Below are 20,451 nucleotides of genomic sequence, written 5' to 3'. Positions count from 1 at the left end.
AAGAATGCACTGGAGGAGCTTATCAATTCAATACTTGGCTACTCAGCAGAAAGCCTGCCCATTTTCTCTAATGCAACTTTAGTTGTTAAATGCCGTTAATGGAGCTGAATAGTATATAAAAGGTGATTTTGTCTTACCTGAGGAGCGATGTCGATGCTGCTGAGTGGTTGATTCCCTGCATCCACCTCAACCCCAGTCAGGTGGATCGAGGCTCCTCACGAGCAGGGGGGCGGAGCCTCATTCATTCATTCATGTCTCAACTCACAACCCCAGCAGCAGCAGCAGCTGATGATGATGGTGATGATGACAACTCAGTAGAGGTCTCACACATGTATTCCTGCTTTAGAATCTTAAGACAATTGTCCCCAGTGGTTGTGTTAGAAGAGTCTAAAGTAATTGTAAAGTAGTTTAAAAATGTTAACAGTTTACACTGAAGCCTTATTAATGTTGTTTATCTGCAGATCCTCTAACATCCGACAGGGGGAGCTGATGCTGCCACATCACATCACAGCATCGTAGTACACACTGCTCACAAGAAGCACTGGGATACGTGGAATTTCCAGATGATCCTAAAATGCACTCTGACCTTTCCAGGTGAATTTAATGTGAGATTCTCTGAACTTTCCAATGTCCAACTGTTTCATATTTCAGTGCTTTTTGCTCAAAGCATCACAGCAGGTGTGTGGTCCATGAATGGACCGATAGATGTCCTGGCTCACTTAGAATTGATATTTAAACAGTCCTCTTCATTGTGTTGTTCACATTTTGAGACCAAGACGACACCTAACAACTGATCAGCAGGACCTTGACATTGAACGCTTCACATAGGACGTTTTCAAACAGGAAGCTGTAATTGATGCTCAAGATCGCATGGCAACTTATTGAGACGTAAAAAATAAAAACGTGTTGAGACACGGACACGTTAACCTCCACTGTTGTTGGCTTTTGTTTCAAATAACTGTTTGACATGAGGGAATCACAACTGATGCATCTGTTTAAATTACAATTCCATGATACAATATCAGTGTAACTTTTTACATTTTCCTTAAATTTCCTCAAATAAACCTACATGCCTATATCTATAATATACCTAATATCCTTGTACCGGTATATCTCCAATATAGAGTATCTATTATAAAACGTCTCTGAAGCGCTCTTAATCACCTATTTCTTCACCTATATTTCTGTTAATTGCATTAACTTCATGCATGACAGAAATAAATAATAGAATAAAACTATGGAAAAACTAATAAAACTATGGAAATGTTCAGTGGATTATTTCTTCTTTGTACCAACGCTTACATCATATATGAATGATGCTCCAAAGTTAAGAAAACATAAACAGCATTGGTGATTATGTTTGATGTCCATGAGTGATTTTCTTTGCACGAGAGACAGACATGGAAAGGAAATGTAACAACTTATATATTTAACAGACCAAAGCCTCATTATATCAATAATCAAGCTGCTATGCTCCAAAATAAAAAAAAATAAAATGAAAAGCCAACAACCATCTCCACCACTTCACACTTTATGCACATTTTCAGCAGAATGTGTATTGTTATTATTATTGATTCAACAAATACAGCCACAGCAAGTAGAAATTGTATTTACTTAATTGTATAGTATAGAATAGTTTTTACACCATGTATTGTCTTTATGAATAGCAACCTGATCATCATTATTGATAATGTCTCACTGGGCAGCATTTTGCTTCAGCTGCTGATATCAGCGTAATCCTCTTAGATGTGCTATCAATATCCTGCCATGCCGACTCATGTCATGTGCGGCAGAGCTGCACATGGGAGGCTGTGATGCAGTAAGTGCAGCCAGTCCTCTTCTACTGTAAAGGGTGCAGGTTCAATTCCCGAGAACTGTGAACCCCAAATGGCTCCAGTGAATAGTGTGTGAATTAAATTTACACCCACATGATTCACTCAAAACTTTACATAGCACAGCACAGTGCACGCACACACACACACACACACACACACACACACACACACACACACACACACACACACACACACACACACACACACACACACACACACACATACACGTTGCAAGGAGTGGATTTACTTGGAGAACCAATGGCTTCACAGTGAGGTGATATAATCATTGCTGATGAGCTGAGCTGAGCTGTGTGTGCGAGTGTGAGTGTGAGTGTCTTGTCCTCTACCTCTCAGCATGTGTGTCCACATGTGGTGGATTTAATAAAAACAGGCTCATGACAGGAAAACATGTTATGAAATGAATGACACAGTGTATAACTGTTGGTGATAGCATCCCAAACACTGACGATCCTCCATTGTGAAGAAAGAAAAAATGATTAGTTCATCCCGGCTTTTATTCTTATTTTCTTGCTTTTTTAAATTTATTTATATTAAAACCTTTCTTTGTATTGTGTGATGAGGGTGCAAACTAAATCGATTTTACCAATATATTTAATATACTGGCAAAAAATAATTAAGCAGATTGAGTTGTGTTAATTTCCAGCATGAATTGATGAAACATGATAAAAATCCAAGTACACGTAAACTGGATGTCGTAACCAAACACCATGCCATCTGTGCTCATATTATGAGTATTTATTTAAAATAAATATATGAACATATGTATGGAAATAAAGCTGTATTCAACTTGAGAGCTGGGGCCTGCCTGCTTCCCACAATGGTCTACCAGAGCTTCTGCTTGGAATAACACACCACTGTCCCATTCATACATATTTTACATATTATTACATGTAAAATATGCATATTATATATTATTTATAAAAAAAATTTTTACTTCTTCAGAAAACATTATCTCATAAATTCAGAAAAACAGAACCATTTTTTTCAGAAAATAGTGATCCCATGAATTCGGAAAAACAGCCAATTTTTTTTTTTTATTCATTTTTTCATCATAATTATGAGATAATTACGTCGTTAATTCAGAAAAACAAAGTACATTTTATTTTTTCATGTGAATGCAATACGCTTCCATACAAACTGACTGATATGGGACATATTAAAGGAGCAGTTTGGGTCACGTGACTCTGTGAGGCCACCTGACGCTACGTCGCGCGTCACTTCCTCCCTCCGATCCTGACGTCTTACGTCATCGCGTCACTCGCTGACGCAGTGTTGATTCTGAGCGGAGAAATAATTTATTTATAAACTGACGCAAGGGCGCTAAATCTAAAATAAACCGTGAATAAAATGTGAAAATACACCAACATTTTGGTGAAGCAGCTGCACGCATGAAAGGTTCGATGATATTTACCCTTAACACAATAAAGTGAAGTTAGCGTTAGTCGGCGTTAAATGAACGGCACCGGGCGGGCTACATGCTAGCTAGCTAGTTAGCTATTATTAGCCGAGTCTAGTTGTTGTTGTGGACGTTGATGATTCATTATTGTTTAAAGATCTGCGCCTTGTGGCAGAGTAATGCGCTGTGCTTCGTGTCTCAGTTCAGTTCTTTAGTGACAGCTCGGATCCGCTGATCTCAGCTAACCGCTATGCTAATAGTCGTCCTGAAAGTGTTTGTGTGTAATCGCTGGTGTTTCCCTCTTCATCTCGTCTTCATCACGCTCGTTCTCATGGTCTGTCACCGCGTTTCACTGTGACCGACCTGCAGGATTATGGCGCCCCGCATACAGCTGGAGAAAGCGGCTTGGCGCTGGGTGGAAACTGTGAAACCAGAAGAAATCAGACAAGTTCACATCGAGTTAGCGTACCGTATCAACCTGCCGGCCTGCCAGAGAGGAACCTGCAGGTAAGACCTGGACCAGCAGGTAACGATCTGGACCAGCAGGTAAAGATCTGAACCTGCAGGTAAAGATCTATATTTACTGGTTAAAAAAAACTAAAAACCTCGATATGCAAGTAAATACTGGGACCTGCAGGTAAAAGACCTGTGCCTGTAGTTAAAGAAGGTCCTGGACCTGCAGTTAAAGATCCCAAAGCAGTGTAAAGCCAGTCGCTGTCCATGAGTGAGGACTCAATGCTTGGACCAATGTCCAAAATGCAGAATTTGTTGTCAAAGGAGAAAATAGTCTAAAACTGATTTTCAAACCACAAGGGCAGAGTCAAAAATGAATCCAAAGGCAACACGCACAGCGAGTAAGACCTGGACCTCCAGGTAAAGTCAGCCCTGAACCTGCAGCTTATTTTAAAAGGTCTGCCGGCAAAAGTCTGACTCATTAAAGTCGCTTTGTTTGAGGTCGTCATGACCAGTTGCATTCAGATATTCTAATTGTCATCAGTTTTATTTAATTTCATGACTTGTATCAGAGCCGTAGTGATCAGAATGACCCTGAAGACTGTGTGAAAATCATTTCTTTTTGCTGGCAGTGCAGTTCCTGCTGCTCAAAGTGCATAAACGGTAATGAGCTCCGTACCTCTGCGAGGAATGCTATCAAACTGTCGCACTGTGGTTTTTCTTCAGTCATCGAAGGAGAACGGTTCACCATTCAGATTTTCTTCACAGGAGGAACTGCAAAGGAAATCCCAACTGTCTGGTGGGGATTGGTGAGCAGGCATGGCTCGGGGAGATCGATGAAAACACCTTCCACAATATTGACGACCCAAATTCTGAACGTCGTGACAAGGTATCAACGACCAGATCACTGGACTCAGATCAGGGGGAGAGGAGCAGCCGGAGCACTGAACCTCTCTTCTTCCTCCTCCAGAACACGTTTGTGGGCCTGACCAATCTCGGCGCAACTTGTTACGTCAACACATTCCTGCAAGTGTGGTTCCACAACCTGGAGCTGCGCCGGAGCCTCTACCAGTGCCACAATTCCCGAGCACAGGAGCACAACACGGAGTCAGGTATCAGTGGGAATCCTGTTGGGCCTCGTCTTTTTAACTGAACGGAGTTCAGCCAGAGGTCATTGGGTGCACGGGAAGCTTTGTCGTCCACCCGCCACCAATCGGAACGGTCCAGGGTTCCACTGGGATGGTTAACATGGGATATAAATGCACATATGACATCTGCATATACGTACAATACAAATCACTAAAGCCATTCAAACGGCTCTATATTGTTTATGCTTTATATTAGTTTGTTTTCTTCCATTGTTATGAACTTCATCAAGAATTTAGTGACGATCCGATTGAAATAATGTTGACTAAAGACTATTGTTGGCTGTTTGGCGGGTCGAAAGGCAGACTGACTGATGAAATCTTCGAAAAGTAATAGTTTCAGGTGTGTTCATGGTAGTTTGAAGTGGTTTTCAGCAGGGAGTGAACGGTCTTTAGGAAGCCTGGTCTCTCCTGAGCCTGCTGCTCGTCTGAGAAGACTTTAATATCTGCCGTTCACGCAGCCGATCAGGCTGAACAACACAAGAGTACAACTTCATATTGTGCAGCACTAACTTACCTTGCTGCACTTTGGGAATCATTTTAATGTGAAAACCTCGAAATGGTTTCTACAACACTTTTGTATCAGACAGGAGGAGAAATGAGACGTACTGTTAACATCATCCTGACAACATCCTCACTCCCTCCCTCCCTCCCTCCCTCCGTCCCTCCCTCCCTCACTCACTCCCTCCTTCCCTCACTCCCTCCCTCCCTCACTTCCTCCTTCCCTCACTCCCTCACTCCCTCTTTCCCTCACTCCCTCACACATACATACATACATGTGTTTCTGTCTGTTTCAGATTATGAACCTCAGTCGATCTGTGAACATCTGCAGTATCTGTTTGCACTCCTGCAGAACAGCAACAGAAGGTACATCGACCCTTCTGGGCTGGTCAAAGCATTGGGCCTGGACACGGGGCAGCAACAGGTACACACACACACACACACACACACACACACACACACACACTCACACTCACACACACTCTCTAGACAGCACTCATACTAATCAAATGACTTCCCTATACATATTTTGACTCTGGCAGAATAAAGTGCAAGTTTGTCACTTTTATTGTTCATACAGTCCAGGTTGATCAAATAATATATTTAAATACTGACAACTACAAATGGCTCCCTTTGTTTTAATGTAAAGACACAAACATGAAGTTAACATTTAAATGAAATTTGCAAAGGCAAATTAAAACTTGCTTTTCAAGTTAAACTTGAAAAGCAAGTGCAATTTCAACATCAGAATATTTTACTGTTTAAACTATTTGATGACCAAAAAAACATGGCCTCTGTCCCTGACTTGAGCTTAGTTGGATCCAAATATTGAACAAAAGCTTAATTTTGTGCTTCATTTCTGAAATCTGCAGAACCATTGTAAATCTTGTCTGTCAGTGTTTCTCTTTGGATTCTTAGTTTCTTCTCATACAAGTCAGCGAAGATGCTTTTGCTGCTTTGGTTTAAAAAAAACAACCAAATGAAACATCCAGTTCTCACTGCTGTATCACTGATCAGCTCAGTGTGTTTTGATCAACTCATCCCCAATAAAACCAGGTGTGGAGGAGTTGCACTGAGATTGACACAGGCTGTGTTCCTTTCTCAGGACGCACAGGAGTTTTCAAAGCTCTTCCTGTCTCTGCTGGAGGACACGCTGTCCAAACAGAAGAGTCCGTCGCTGCAGAACGTCATCCAGCAGCAGTTCTGTGGACAGTTCTCCTACGTCACCGTGTAAGAAAAGGCTCACAGGTTTCTCTAAACGTGGAGCACCTTTTGGATTACTGCATCGTCATATATCCGTTACGTGTTGCACCAATAAACGTTTACAGAAATCCAGTCAGAAAACGATCTAGTTCGTAAAGTTTATGTGATTTGAGTGAAATAAATGACTTTCGGGGCATTTTTTCCCCACATAACTTATACATCTGTACACAGATTAGAAGTTTTCACAAAAGCCAAAACACAGTTGTGTTTGAGGCTTTTGCTCCGGGAAAACATGTCATACCTCCAGTCAGTGGATCACTTTATGAACGTCTCTGAAAAAAATAAGAACAAAACTTTGTTTGAACACAAAACTCAGGTGAGAAACCTTGTGTGCTTTTTTTTTGTAAACATAGAACCAAAGCATCAAATATTTATTTTCTATGTAGAGTGTTCCTGTAGTGCTCACATGTGTTTTCTGTTTAAAGATTATTCAGGGTGTAAATGGTGAAAGATGTGTATTTTAATGATGAGTTGATGAAGCACTTTCAGTCAGTACTGACTGGGGTTGTTTTGTGTTTTGTGCCACAGGTGTAACCAGTGTGGACGCTCGTCTGCACTCCCGTCCCGGTTCTACGAGTTGGAGCTGAACATCCAGGGCCACAAGAACCTGACAGAGTGCGTCACAGAGTTCCTGAAGGTAACTTTCACTCGTTCATAATGACGGAGAAGAGCACAGCGGAGGAAGAACCGGCACACACACACATTTAGAGTTTGTGAAGAGAGCGAGTCACAAAGTAATGTGTTTTGTTTAACACGGGAAATGTTTCTTTCCTGTTTGAACTGTGATATTATTTTCAAAAGTTTGAAATGTGTAAAAAAGATAAAGTACAGTTTTGGATATTGACACCATCTTTACTGTCTTTAACCCTTGGATGCACAACCTACCAGTTCCTACTCTCTTCCACACCTGGGGTCAAAAATGACCCCAATTCAAATCAATGCGTTTTGGCAACATACTGGGTTGTTATTCTTCAAAATCATTCAAACAAAGAGTTGCAACATTTTCATATTCCAGGTATTCCTCAGAAAACTTGTTTGTGACATGAGGCCATTTGCATTTTTATTTATTTTCTTTCATTAATTTGAAGAAATTGCAGTTTTTGTCTTCTATGAAACTTAATTCTTAGCAACTCTGACTGTCTCACTTAAACATGTGATGTCAGCAGTCTCACCGCCCCGGAGGTCAGTTTTACCCAGTAACGTACATGTAAGTATTATCTCCATTTATGAACTTATATTTCATTGACAGATTATGATGTGTGATGAAATTAGTGATCAAATGTGTTACTTTGACCCCACTTGTGAAAGAGTGGGGAAGTGATACAAAAACAGCAATTTCTTAATATTTATGAAAAAATAAATAAAAATGCAAATGGCCTCATGTCACAAACATGTCTTATGAGGAATACCTGGAATATGAAGATATTACAACTTTTAATTTTAAAGATGTTGAAGAATAACAACCTGTGGGGTCATTTTTGACCCCACGTGTGCATCTAAGGGTTAAGCTGCGATCTGAGCGTATTTCCATCCACACCCGCTATCGCGTGTGTGCGTGGTCGCATTCCGTGACTGGTCATCTGTGATCCCCCGTGCAGGAGGAGAAGTTGGACGGAGAGAACCGCTACTTCTGCGAGAGCTGCCAGACGAAGCAGAGCGCCACCCGGAGGATCCGCCTCCACAGCCTTCCTCCAACACTCAACCTGCAGCTCATGCGCTTCGTCTTCGACAGGTCAGAGGCTTGGAGCAAAACCACACGTCTTGGAAATAAGCGAGAGAATTCTTTTCTGCTGTCAAGTGGCTTCAGCACCAAGCGAATACACGAAAGCCATGCGGCATCATTGCCTCAGTGTAAAGTACTTTATAATAGAGACTGACTAATTGAGAAGCTCCACAGATTGTAGGAACATAGTCGAGCGTGGAGCGAATTAATGGAGTAAGCTGTTTTTAAAAGGGTTGATGAACTTTGTTGTGTCCTGCAGACAAACGGGGCACAAGAAGAAGCTCAACACGTTCATCAGTTTCCCAGAGCAGCTGGACATGGGGCCGTTTCTGGAAGGAAAAGCAGGTAGGAACACGGGTCTCACTGATGTGTGACCAGTCCCGAGGGCCGTCCCTTTGTTCACCACCTCCTCCTCCTCCTGCAGATCAGAAGTGTGTTTACGAGCTGAGCGCTGTGCTGATCCATCGGGGCATCAGCGCCTACTCAGGCCACTACATCGCCCACGTGAAGGACGCCCGCACGGGAGACTGGTACAAGTTCAATGACGAAGAGATCGAGAAGATGGAAGGGAAGAAGCTGCAGCTCGGCATTGAGGAGGACATCGGTGAGTCAGACATGGTTTCAGGCCACGGAAGACTCTTCTGGTTCTCCCACACGTTCTCAGAGGTGTTGCTCTCGGTCCTGTTGCTCTCCAGCTGAGACAGTGAAATCCCAGGCACGAAAGCCAAAGTGTAGCAAAGGCTACCACTGCTCCAGAAATGCCTACATGCTGGTGTACAAAGTCCAGGAGGAGGAGAGTCCCGACGCCACCAGGAACGACGTGGACGTCCCCGGTGAGTGACGCAGTAACGGCATCGCCGCCGCCGCTTTCAAACCGCTGACGTTCCCCCTCTGGCCGCGACTCCCAGCCTTCCTCCAGAGGCTGGTGGACCAGGACAACCACAAGTTCGAGGAGTGGTGCAGCGAGATGGCCGACATGAGAAAGCAGAGTGTGGATAAAGGCAAGGCCAAGCACGAGGAGGTGAAGGAGCTCTATGAACTCCTCACCGCCAGGGACGGTGAGTCAAACCTCGTCGTTCACCCTCCTTATCGAAACAGGAAAATCTCTGTTTGCTTGGTGGAAGGTGCCGAAATGTCTGCGGATGTCCCCCGCGGGCCTCCGTCCTCCCTCTGCAGGTGAGCCGTTCGAGTTCATCCCCCTGGACTGGCTGAAGAAGTGGCTGGACGACTCCACGGCCACCAAAGAAATCGACTGCTCTGCTTTTCTGTGTTCTCACGGCAAACTGCACCCGGACAAGGTGGGGGACTCCAAGAGGGTCTCGGTCAAAGCCGCGCAGCTCCTGTACGAACGCTACGGCGGAGGACCTCGGCTGGACGGTCAGTCTCACACGCTCTTTACCGAGTCTGCAGGTCAGGAGGTCAAATCCTCATATCTCATACCTCACCTCCGCCCTCTGTCACTTTCATATTCAAAAGAGACATTTTATGTCTAATATTGACCAAAACTGCACTTTTATCTTGTATTTATGAAATCTGTAACCCACAATTATTAACTATTGACATTTTATTGTTGTAGTTCAACGTTTGAGTCACATGAGCGATGTAAACCTTTTAGCCGTCACTCTGGCCGTTAAAACCGTTTCACCTCTTGGAGGCTCGAGTAGTTTGAGTTGTGTTTAACCCTTAAAGTCATCTGAGTGGTTTAGTTCTCTCACATTGTCGCGTGTGGCGATGTGATGCTTATTTTAAATGAAACATTCTTTAATTTATTAATCCCGTTCGCCGAGAAGAAATCACAGAAATTCTTCAAATGTAATGAAAGAGTTTATAATTTAGACCTGAGGCCAGCTGACGACTGTAACTGACGTGTGTGTGTGTGTGTGTGTGTGTGTGTGTGTGTGTGTGTGTGTGTGTGTGTGTGTGTGTGTGTGTGTGTGTGTGTGTGTGTGTGTGTGTGTGTGTGTGTGTGTGTGTGTGTGTGTGTGTGTGTGTGTGTGTGTGTGTGTGTGTGTGTGTGTGTGTGTGTGTGTTCAGCCTCCTCTCTGTGTCAAGAGTGTGTGAGCCAGCGGTGCCGAGTGCTGCGACTGAAGAACCAACTGACTGAGGACTACAAAGAAGTGTCCAACCTGGTGAAACGCTCTCTCAGGTAAACACCGTCATGATGCTGTAAGTGGTGTGTGTGTCAGCAGCCTCTAATCCTCTCTCTCTCTCTCTCCCCCCCAGTGGTCAGGGCTTCTGGGTTGGTAAGGCGTCTCTGCGCAGCTGGAAACAGCTGGCTCTGGAGCAGCTGGAGGAGGACGAGCACGAGACCAAACAGAGAAACGGTCAGACCAACGGTCAGGGACCGCACAGCAACAACAGCAAAGGTGAAGCCGCGAGATGCTTGTATTTTTTTTATTTTATTTTTTTCAAATGAGGAAAACGGGATTGCGAACCACATGTTGTGTGATTGTAGAGTCGGGTGCGGAGAGCACCGAGGACGACATGAAGACGTTCAATGAAGACATCGTCTGCAGCCACGGTATTCCCCCCCCCCCCCCCCCCGCCCACACCGGACCCGTCGTTCTGATCCGGCCAGGCTCCCTGGACTGAAACGTGTGTGTTGCTGCTGCAGGAGCTCTCAGTATTCTGGAGACGGAACGGAAGCTGGTGACGCCAGAGGTTTGGACCAAGCTGAGGAAATACTTCTCCAAAGCCCCCGAGTTCAACCAGAGCAGAGAGGCGTGTCAGCAGTGCCTGGTGAGGAGACGCCCGCCTCATCTGCTCTGCAGCAGGCTCAACCTCAGCCTTCCCTCTGTTTCGTCATCTGATGATGTCAGTGCTTCTTCCCACACGGGTCGCTGCTGCATCGGGATTCTACCTGGCTCATGTGAACACGGCAGAACTTCGTCAAACTGCTGCAACGAAGCTGTTTTTCTTATATCAGACTGAATGAGCACGGACTATAAATCACAGGTATTTGCTGATGTCTGTGTGTGTTCATATGTGTGTGTGTGTGTGCAGACATTAGAGCAGGAGGAGAAGGACAACGAGGCGGTCAGTAAGATGATGGCTCTGGACCAGAAGAACCAGCTGCTGAACCTTTTCCATGAGAAGAACCGGCCGACGCTCACAAAGTGGCCTCAGGTCAACACACTGCCTCCTCCTCCATGTCCACCTCAGGACTCTTTACATTCTCATGAGGACAAGCAGTTATTGTTTCGCCCCGATAACAGACAGTTACAATAATCTCATCTGGATGCAACGAGTGCATGGATTAGTTTGCCAGCGTCACTCTGAGTCAACATGTTTAATGTGGGAGTGGAAGGAGGATTTCTGGTCAAAACGAACTCCCAGGTTCCTCTCAGTGCTGCTGGAGGTCAAAGTAATACAATTAACATTGAGGTCCTTCTCTCTCGGATGTTGTAGGCCTGTGTAGAAACTTTTAACACGAACTGCTCAATCACAGTACTTGTTACATCATAATTAAAGGTTACTAGTAATTCAGTTTTGTTATTGTTAATGTCGTCGACTAATATTTAAAACAATGAACAAATAACTCAAAGTGAAGTGATTTTAAAATACTGGAGGTCATTTAACAAGCAGAGGAATCTGCTGATCAAACTGTTCCCCTCTTGAGAAGAGTCCTCGGCTTCCTGTGCCCCGAACAGGCTGAACGTTGATCATTGTTCCAGTTTGGTTGTAAACGCGGAGTGTTTGGTCCGTCTGCAGGGTACGGACATGCTCTACATCGTCCCGCTGTTCTTTGTGGACGAGTGGAAGAAATTCATCAGGTAAGTCGAAGCAAATCAGGGAGAAATGACTGAAGGAGGGTTTAGTCTCCGAGTGTCGTCACTCAGCGTGTGTGTGTGTGTGTGTGTGCGTGTGTGTGTGTGCGTGTGTGTGTGTGCACTCCAGACGGCCCACCAAGTCGTCTCCCGTGTCGAATGTGGGCAACACTCTACTGCTGTGTCCACATGGAGGCTTCATGTTCACCTACGAGTCTCTGATCAACGGAGACGCTCAGCAGTGAGTTTCTACACACACACACACACACACACACACACACACACACACACACACACACACACACACACACACACAGCTCAGGTTGCTCCTTGGTTTTAGTAGCAGCGTAAAGTGCTGAGGTGTCATGTCCGTGTCTGTTCTGCACAGCGTAGCTCTCCTCTGGCCCAGCGAGTGGGACGTGATCAGCAGACTGTTCATCGTGGACCAGCCCATCTCCATCCACTGCTTCCAGCAGAACACAGCCAGCGGCTGCACCACCCAGTACACCACGCAGCCCGGTGAGACGGCCGGCGCAGCCTCAGAACCCATGAGAATCCTCGCTCCACACCATCAGTGACGGGGTTTTAGATGTACATGAGCCTAGTTGTGCCCCGACACGTGTTTTACTGCTTTAGATTGCAGCTTCAATCGCTCACATTCTGACTATTTCTATGTGCAGTGGATGAGAGAAGTAAACAATAAACAAACACCCCCCCCTCGGTGTTTCACTGTGGTTTACTGCTGAGACGGGTGCTAATTCAGACGAGTGCAGTTAAAAATTCGACCATTTTAAATGAACTTCCTGCTGAGAAGAAGTGAAATGTCCAGAAAGCAGGTTTACTATGTCACTACTTTCTACTAATATTGTATCTATAGATGCATAAATGTGTGATTACCTCCAAGAACGACGGGCTTCAGGCTCATGCTGCTTCATTTACTGTGTGAATAAACCGGAGATCCCTTCCATTCGTTCATTGTGACTTGTGTGTGTGTGTGTGTGTGTGTGTGTGTGCAGATCTGTGCTGGGAGTGCAGAGAGAGCTTCCTCTTCCAGCAGCAGAGGGACCTCAGAGAATACACACAAGCCACCATCTACATCCGCAAAGTGATGGACGACAAGAGGGTGTGGAGATGAGCGTCCACCGTCACACAGCATGTGGTCTCCCCCTCCCCCACGCTGAGCGGGTGTCTGGTCCTGTGTGCAGATGGCGAAGGAGGCGGCTCCGGAGCCGACGGCCAGCAGCTCCGAGACCGAGGAGGACCGAGACGAGCCCCCCAAGGTGGACGGAGAGAGAGACCCCGACTTCAGTCAGGTGACGGACGCTGGTTTTACACATGTGAGCCAAACCTTTTCAACATTACGGTAAAACTGTAGGAAATCTTTCACACGGGTTATATTCGGGATATTTTCTCCTTGCTTTCACCTTTTCAAGCCTTTTGAGCAGTTTCAGTGATTTTTCAACACGTCCAGTTGCTGCGTGAGGATAGAAGAGAACACCTCTGAAGAAATGTTTAGTTTATGAGCGTCACGGGAATCTTTGCAAATCGTAGAAAGGACGTGATTCGAGGTGGACTGAGGCATAAAGGGCAGCTGTGTCACCGTTTCAGTCACTTTCGCCACTTCGATCAGATTCAGATGTTCATCCTCACCCTCCAGTGGTTTTGTTCACGTCTCAGAGCTCCAGGCGAAGCAGCAGGTCCTGAAAATGAGTGAAACTATTGTCTTTATTTGGATTTCATCCTGTGTGCTTTATCAAGAGGAGACTTTTCTCAGCTGAGGGGAAAATCTGGAGGGAGAAGAGAGAGTGTGATGTGTGCATAAAGTAAACGTTTGAAAGTGCATTTCCACGCGATGAGAGGTTGTTGGGAACACTGGTCTCACACCAGGACACCGATGTGTTGAGAATCTACTTTATGGGCGGTTTGGCCGTCGATAATGATTAGTGAGTATCAGTTATTAACTATTTCATTAGAAATGGGGTCTGATTTGCATCCGATAACTTCGTGGCGCCACCAGTTTAACAGGAAAGGATCGCCGATTCGTTTATATCAGTCTCATGAGATGTTCTACACCAGTGGTTTTCAACCACTGTGCCAGTGGAGATCTAGTCAGGTGTGCTGTGGGAAATTATACAATTTCACATTTTTTCTCAAAAAAACATTTGCTCTCACAGCCCACAGTGTGTTGCAGAGTAATCATGTATAAATACTCTTCACCACTAGATGGCAGCACAGAACGTTGCCGGTGAAATGAAACTTAAAGGTGTACAGGAGGATTTTCCCAAATTTTAGGAAAGAACCGCCCTCTCCACCTTTTGAAAAAATGCACATGCTCAACGCTCTACCTGCTCCCGAGACGGAACGCCTACTAAAACGTGTGCGAGAGACACGCTCTGTTGACAAGTCACAAGTCGGCATTAGGAAATGTTAGCAGACCTGTGGTCACCGTAATAACTACTGACGATGCAAATTACAAAACAAACTAATCAACCCTTGAAAGTTACAATATAGACGTAGATCACTTTTACTGGAAGTGATTTGAAATGGATTTCTCCAAATAGAAGCCAAACTTTACCTGTGGAGTAGAAACTTGGCGACTGAAGCGTCAGTGGGAAGCCCAACCTGGGCTTTCAGCGCCATGGTGTGAAACAATCTCCCAAAAACACTCTGGTCTTGTTTCTCTCTTCCGAAACCTTTCTCTTCTTCTCAAACACTTCGACGACACTTGTTCTCTTGCGACCCTCTGCCATTTTCAAAGTACCCGGTGAGAACCGCGAGCTCGCTGAAGGCGTAGCTCACCATATACACCTGAAAGCGCGCATGCACAGAAAGTGAAAACTAATAGATCCACGCTACCTAGGGACGAGCACGTACGACTGCCTTACGTAATATATCACCAGAATGATTGACAATTGGGAGGACCAATAGTCTTGATGATCCACCCGGAAAAATAACATCCTCCTGTACACCTTTAACAGAGTCAGTGTGGTTCATCTCCACCTCCTGCTACCATCTTGTATCAAAGTACTGTGTCAGTGACAGTGATGGAGAAGTTTTAGAAAAGGAAGAATGTGAACCAGGATCTCAGCTCTTCATCCATCAGGTCCAGGTTTCACACTGAGGGAGTACAAATAAAAAAAAGAAATTGGGAAATACTTTTTTCTGTATTTATTTAATTCCTGTTGATAAAGCATTGATGAGAATGACTTTATATTGTTAATAGAGGCTACAGAGCTTCACATTTTAACATTTTCGGGTGGTGGTGTGCCTCCAGATTTTTCCAAAGACAAAAGTGTGCCTTGGCTCAAAAAGGTTGAAAACCACTGATCTAAACCATGAACTTCCTCCCAGACTGAAGATGGCGCCAAGCGTCTGAAGCTGAGTGACGACGGCAGCACGGCAGCCCCCGCAGCCACGGCGGCCCCCGCGGCTCCTGCCGCCAGCATGACCCATCTGGGTGGAATCAGGAGGAGCACTCGGCACCGGAAGCTCCGCGGCGAGAAGGCGCTCATCGTCTCAGCCAATCAGACGCTGAAGGAGCTGAAAATACAAGTGAGGGGGGGGGTGAAGTCTGGTCTCCGCGGGGTCGTCCCGGAGTGCGCGTCTCTAAACGTCTCCGTGTGGTTGTAGATCATGCACGCCTTCTCCGTGGCGCCGTTCGACCAGAACCTCTCCATCGACGGCAAGAACCTGACGGACGACGCGGCCACGCTGGGCAGCCTGGGCGTCATCCCGGAGAGCATCATCTGTCTGAAGGTAGCGCCGCGGCGCTCACACGACGTGACCCTCTGGGGAGTCCCGCCGTGTGACCACTGAGATGTTCTCTCTCCTCACAGGCCGACGAGCCCATCGCAGACTACGCCGCCATGGACGACGTCTATCAGGGTGAGCGTCTTCCTCCCTCATGTGCCTTCAGGGTCAAACAGGTCAGGAATGATGACTAACTGCTGATTTGTCCTCTCTCCCCGCCACTTCCTGCACAGTGAGGATGCCTGAAGAGGGATTTAAAGGTGAGATACCACCAGCAGACCGCTTTGGCCCTTTTCCACTCATTCCTCCTCAGCCTCACTCGACTTGACTCCACTCGCTATAGACGCTCTTCCACTACTCGTTCGTCCCACTACCAGGTACTTTCGTGGTTCCAAGCGAGCCGAGGTGAGTAGAAAATGTGATGTCGGCAGACGGCAGGCCCCCGATTGGCCGGCGCGTCACGACACAGATGAGGCAGAAGGCGACTCAATCTTTAAACCGATCACTGTCATCATCAGACAGATGCACAAATGTTTTTTTTATCTGGTGGCGACTAGAGCATTCAGGAGCTCCACGGAGCGACCTGCTACGAGAATGAAGAAGTCTCTGAGCCACGGTGTTTTGGATTAACTGGTTTCCCTGTTAACTGGTGACGGGCTTCCCGACTCCACTGAACTCCAGAGCTGTCCTGGCAAACGCTGTTTAACCACGTTTCCATTAAAGTTTAAAGTGCCGTACCATTTGTCTTGTTTGAACATCAGCTGCTGCTAACGGCTCGTAGCAGAAGTCACCAGTTAACAGGGGCACCAGTGAACCCGAAACACCGGACAGTGAAGCACCATCGTCGTAATCCACATTTTGTAATATTATTAGTAAACATATAAAAAGAGGGTGAGGGTGATTAGTTGTGCACGGCGGGGAAAAGCTCCGGTGACTCCGTCGACGCTGTGTGGTACTGTATTACCATGGAAAAGGAGCGAGGCTGAGGAGAAGCGAGTGGAAATGCAACACCTGTGATCCGATCTGCTCCCTTGGCAGATAAACCACGTGTGAACTTGGTGTGATTGTTGTACCGGCTTCTCTCTGCAGGCACTGGACTTCTCGGCCACTGAGGAAAGCTCTGCTGTAGCTACGCTTCAATCAAATACATTAATATTTTTTTTTTTTTAAAGCTTGAATTTGTCAAGTGTCCATATATTAAAAAAGTGCTTTAATTTGTTTTTACAGAAAAAAAATGTTGTTTGAGTTGCTTTTTTTTATTTGTTTGTTTTTGATGAGCTGTGCACTGTTGTTTTCCCACCTTAAGGTTAGCTGGTCTATTTAAAATCACTGAAGGACCCTCTGGTAGCACTCTGTTGTACTTCGCCGCCTCCTTCAGATGCGCTCTGTTAGTTCAGATCTTGGCCTTTGTTTTTTGACTCTTTTAAATTATGAGCAGAAGAACTTACACAATGTTATTTCTTTCCATTTTGTGGAAGTGCGTGTTCTCACTGCAGAGTTTTCAGGTTCGTCAAAGGGGTGCACGAGTTACTGTTACATATTTGAAATGGAACTGCTCCGAAATGCTCAAACATGTGATACCTCGACAGTAAATCTAGAAATGTGGGACTTCCAGCCTCATAGACGGTGAACAGTGGCTGATCCCCGCAGTGCAAAACCTTGTGAAGAACAGAATGCAAGCAGTGATTCCTTCTCTTCTTTTCACTGTTATTTCTTATCAACAATAAAGTTATTTTCAAAGCACTCCGTCCTCAGGGGCTCGTATGTTCCACCTCGAGGTGTGACTGTCAATATCTGCACATTCTCAACAGACGATAATATAATACATTCATTGTAATATTGTAACAACATATAATCAGTAGGGTCAAACTAAGCTGTCTCACGACGGTCTAATCCCAGCTCACGTTCTCTGTTCCTGGTGAATTCTGCTCTCATATATTATATTACTTCACTATATTTATCAACACTACAATGTATGATATGAGAGAACATTTTGTAGCCATCTCAGCAGTTTTTACTTAATTATTTAGAGATCTTCAACCGTTTTTAGCTTTTCCGTTTTATGTGCCTTCACCATAGTGAAAGGAGATTCATGCTTGAGTTGACCTTTCAGAGGCCACCCGGAAATATGGACACTGATGTCAATTTCATGGCTTTTGAACGGTTTTTCCGCACATGTTGGCAGGTTGAATAATTAGATTCCATCTTGGCTGAAGAAATATTAAATAAACCACTGAATTTTTTCGCACAAATGAGAACATTCCCGAGAAACAAGTCAAGTGTTAATATGCATACAATTATAATTCTGACTTCATCTCTAAATTTCCATTTTGGAATTTGAATATGGACTTTTATTTATAAGAACTCTGACATCTCAGATTAATCAGACGTCATCTCCCAAACACACTGCTTGGGTTTTGACCGGTCCAATATGGCGGACGCGTTGACGTAGCAGTGGCCCATTGATGTCCGTGTTCTTAACGTGCTCGTGTTTACGGCCCGGAGCTATGAAGCCGAGGCTGTGTTTTTTTTTAGCAATAACTTTTATTGACCCACTCGTGACACTTTGCAGTCAGAGACCGTGATCTAAAACTATAATTTAACACGGAGCGAATCACGTTTCCCTGACCGGAAGTGTCCTATTTGACTGCTGCACCGCCTTACGCCATGTTCAAAAGCCTCAATCTTTATTAGCAGAGCTGTTAGCTGTTCGTCACAATAGTTTAAATAAAGACTCGAGCTGTTCGCCAGCGGAGTTTAAATAAAGACTCGGAGCGTTTCAATCCAGACCGGGAGCGTCCGGATCGCAGGTAAAGTGGGGTTCGAACCCGCAGCGAGACTTTACCTGCAGGTTTACATCCGCGTGATGTTGTGAAGCTGCAGCAGATCATCAAGATGTTTGGGATAAATCACCCTCATTCAATTCAACTCATTCAAACGGATCCGCTTTAAAGTCTGGACGAGCTTTCGCTCTTCTAACATGTTTCTCTGGACACGATGGAAATGATCTCAGGCCGCCAGAAACTACATTAAACACAAAATCTGAATTTTGTGAGATAATTGAAAGATTTCATTTAATCTTTCAAATCATTACCATTAATTCCGCTTTAACCTCATGCTTGAATTTGTTGCTCAATGAAAGTTTAAATCTGCCCCTGAGGTCCGACTCACAAGCAAATTAACAACTTACATTTCATCATTATTCATTTCAGAAATGTTGCCAATGTTTTTGGGGATATTTTACTGGATTTTACATTTAAAAGTAATTTAAAAAAATAAATAAATATATATATATTCAATGAAGAATTATGAATTAGTCCAAGTTTTTGTGGAGATGAGATCAGATTTAATTAATCCCATATGGGGAAATTTGGTTCACATATTGCATTAAATCAATATAATGTGTTTGTCCTTTTGTCAGACTAAAACCAATGTTCAACCATTATTTGTTTGTTTTATCTTCTCTGGTTTGCACCTCACACAAAAGTCCCTCCTATCACTTTATCTATGGACTTTGGCTGAACCCCGTGGATTAAGGTAAAGGTGTTGGGAGGCTTCCTAAAGGAGTTAGTGAAAGGTAATCACCTTGGTGTGGCAGTTTGACTGCATTTTCACTTAGTGATGTCATAACAATGCGACGGCGGCGCAAGTTAGTGAAAAAGTGCATTTAGGTTGTAAATGATTTAAAGTTGTTCAATGCAGATTATTGCTTTGGTAACTTACATGCGTCCTTTTTTCACCATCATGACTTTCCATAAACGCTCGGATGAGCAGGTCCCTTTAAATATTGTCGCCACAAGGAATTGTGGGGCAGCATGAGCTGTTCTCCTTTGGTAAAGCAAGCATCAGTGTTTCCTAGGCTAAAGGAAGCATCAGTGTTTCCTAGGCTAAAGGAAGCATCAGGGTTTCCTAGGCTAAAGGAGGTTCTAAAGGAAGCATCAGTGTTTCCTAGGCTAAAGGAAGCATCAGTGTTTCCTAGGCTAAAGGAGGTTCTAAAGGAAGCATCAGTGTTTCCTAGGCTAAAGGAAGCATCAGTGTTTCCTAGGCTAAAGGAGGTTCTAAAGGAAGCAACGAGCCTCCTTTCCTTAGCTTTTTGAGAATTGAGACAGTCCTTATCATGGCCGCAGGACTTTAAGTGAAGGTCAATAGACAAGGAGTTCGGAGGGACGTTTCAGACGTGCCCTTTAAAGTCAGTCTCACAATCACAGGAAGTCCAAAGCGCACCTTTTGAACTGTTAACGGTTGTTTTTAACTTGATATACTTTGTGTGTGTTTAAACAGAAAAATCAAATCCTGTAATTATATTCTGTGTTCTATCCAGCTGGTTGCTCCCCCAAATAAAGAAACGCTCTGTCCTTCTTGTGAAACCAGACTTCTGTGAGCAGTCCTGTTTGATTCTTTTGTCTCCACGTGGTGATGGCTGAATATTCTGTCAACACTTGACTGAAAGCTGAAGTTTTAGGATTATAAAAGATGCACTGTACCTTTGTTTTTTTTATCAAATGATCACATGCTTTGTGAATGTGTGTTTGATGCAGCCTCTCCCTGATGACCTTTGACCCCCTCAGGGCTGCAGGAGCAGAGGGGGCTGGACACC

General features: G+C 44.7%; 1 protein-coding gene across 4 annotated transcripts; it reads left to right on the top strand.

The window, feature by feature from the left end:
- Nucleotides 1-3,122: 3,122 nt before the first annotated feature.
- Nucleotides 3,123-17,597, top strand: usp48 (ubiquitin specific peptidase 48). 4 transcript variants are annotated; one of them, XM_080495819.1, is made up of 28 exons: nt 3,123-3,251; nt 3,622-3,759; nt 4,474-4,594; nt 4,676-4,817; nt 5,648-5,775; nt 6,457-6,581; nt 7,143-7,251; nt 8,213-8,346; nt 8,597-8,682; nt 8,762-8,941; nt 9,033-9,170; nt 9,246-9,395; nt 9,514-9,714; nt 10,372-10,483; nt 10,561-10,703; nt 10,793-10,858; nt 10,952-11,076; nt 11,341-11,463; nt 12,049-12,110; nt 12,235-12,345; nt 12,493-12,623; nt 13,121-13,227; nt 13,310-13,417; nt 15,456-15,656; nt 15,735-15,860; nt 15,941-15,989; nt 16,088-16,114; nt 16,944-17,597. In XM_080495819.1, the coding sequence occupies exons 2-28, from the start codon at nt 3,626-3,628 to the stop codon at nt 16,964-16,966; spliced, it is 3,162 nt and encodes a 1,053-aa protein (XP_080351945.1). In that variant the 5' UTR covers nt 3,123-3,251; nt 3,622-3,625; the 3' UTR covers nt 16,967-17,597. The 4 variants fall into 4 exon arrangements, with proteins under 4 accessions (XP_080351945.1, XP_080351944.1, XP_080351947.1 ...); XM_080495818.1 differs by having other exon boundaries at nt 13,310-13,441; XM_080495821.1 differs by lacking the exons at nt 15,735-15,860; nt 15,941-15,989; nt 16,088-16,114; nt 16,944-17,597 and having other exon boundaries at nt 12,498-12,623; nt 15,456-15,592.
- Nucleotides 17,598-20,451: the final 2,854 nt, after the last annotated feature.

The sequence above is a fragment of the Blennius ocellaris genome, assembly GCF_963422515.1.
Source record: "Blennius ocellaris genome assembly, chromosome: 4".
NCBI classification, from domain to species: domain Eukaryota; kingdom Metazoa; phylum Chordata; class Actinopteri; order Blenniiformes; family Blenniidae; genus Blennius; species Blennius ocellaris.
The sequence above is the reverse complement of the archived record's forward strand: the minus strand, read 5'-3'. Positions and strand labels throughout refer to the sequence as shown.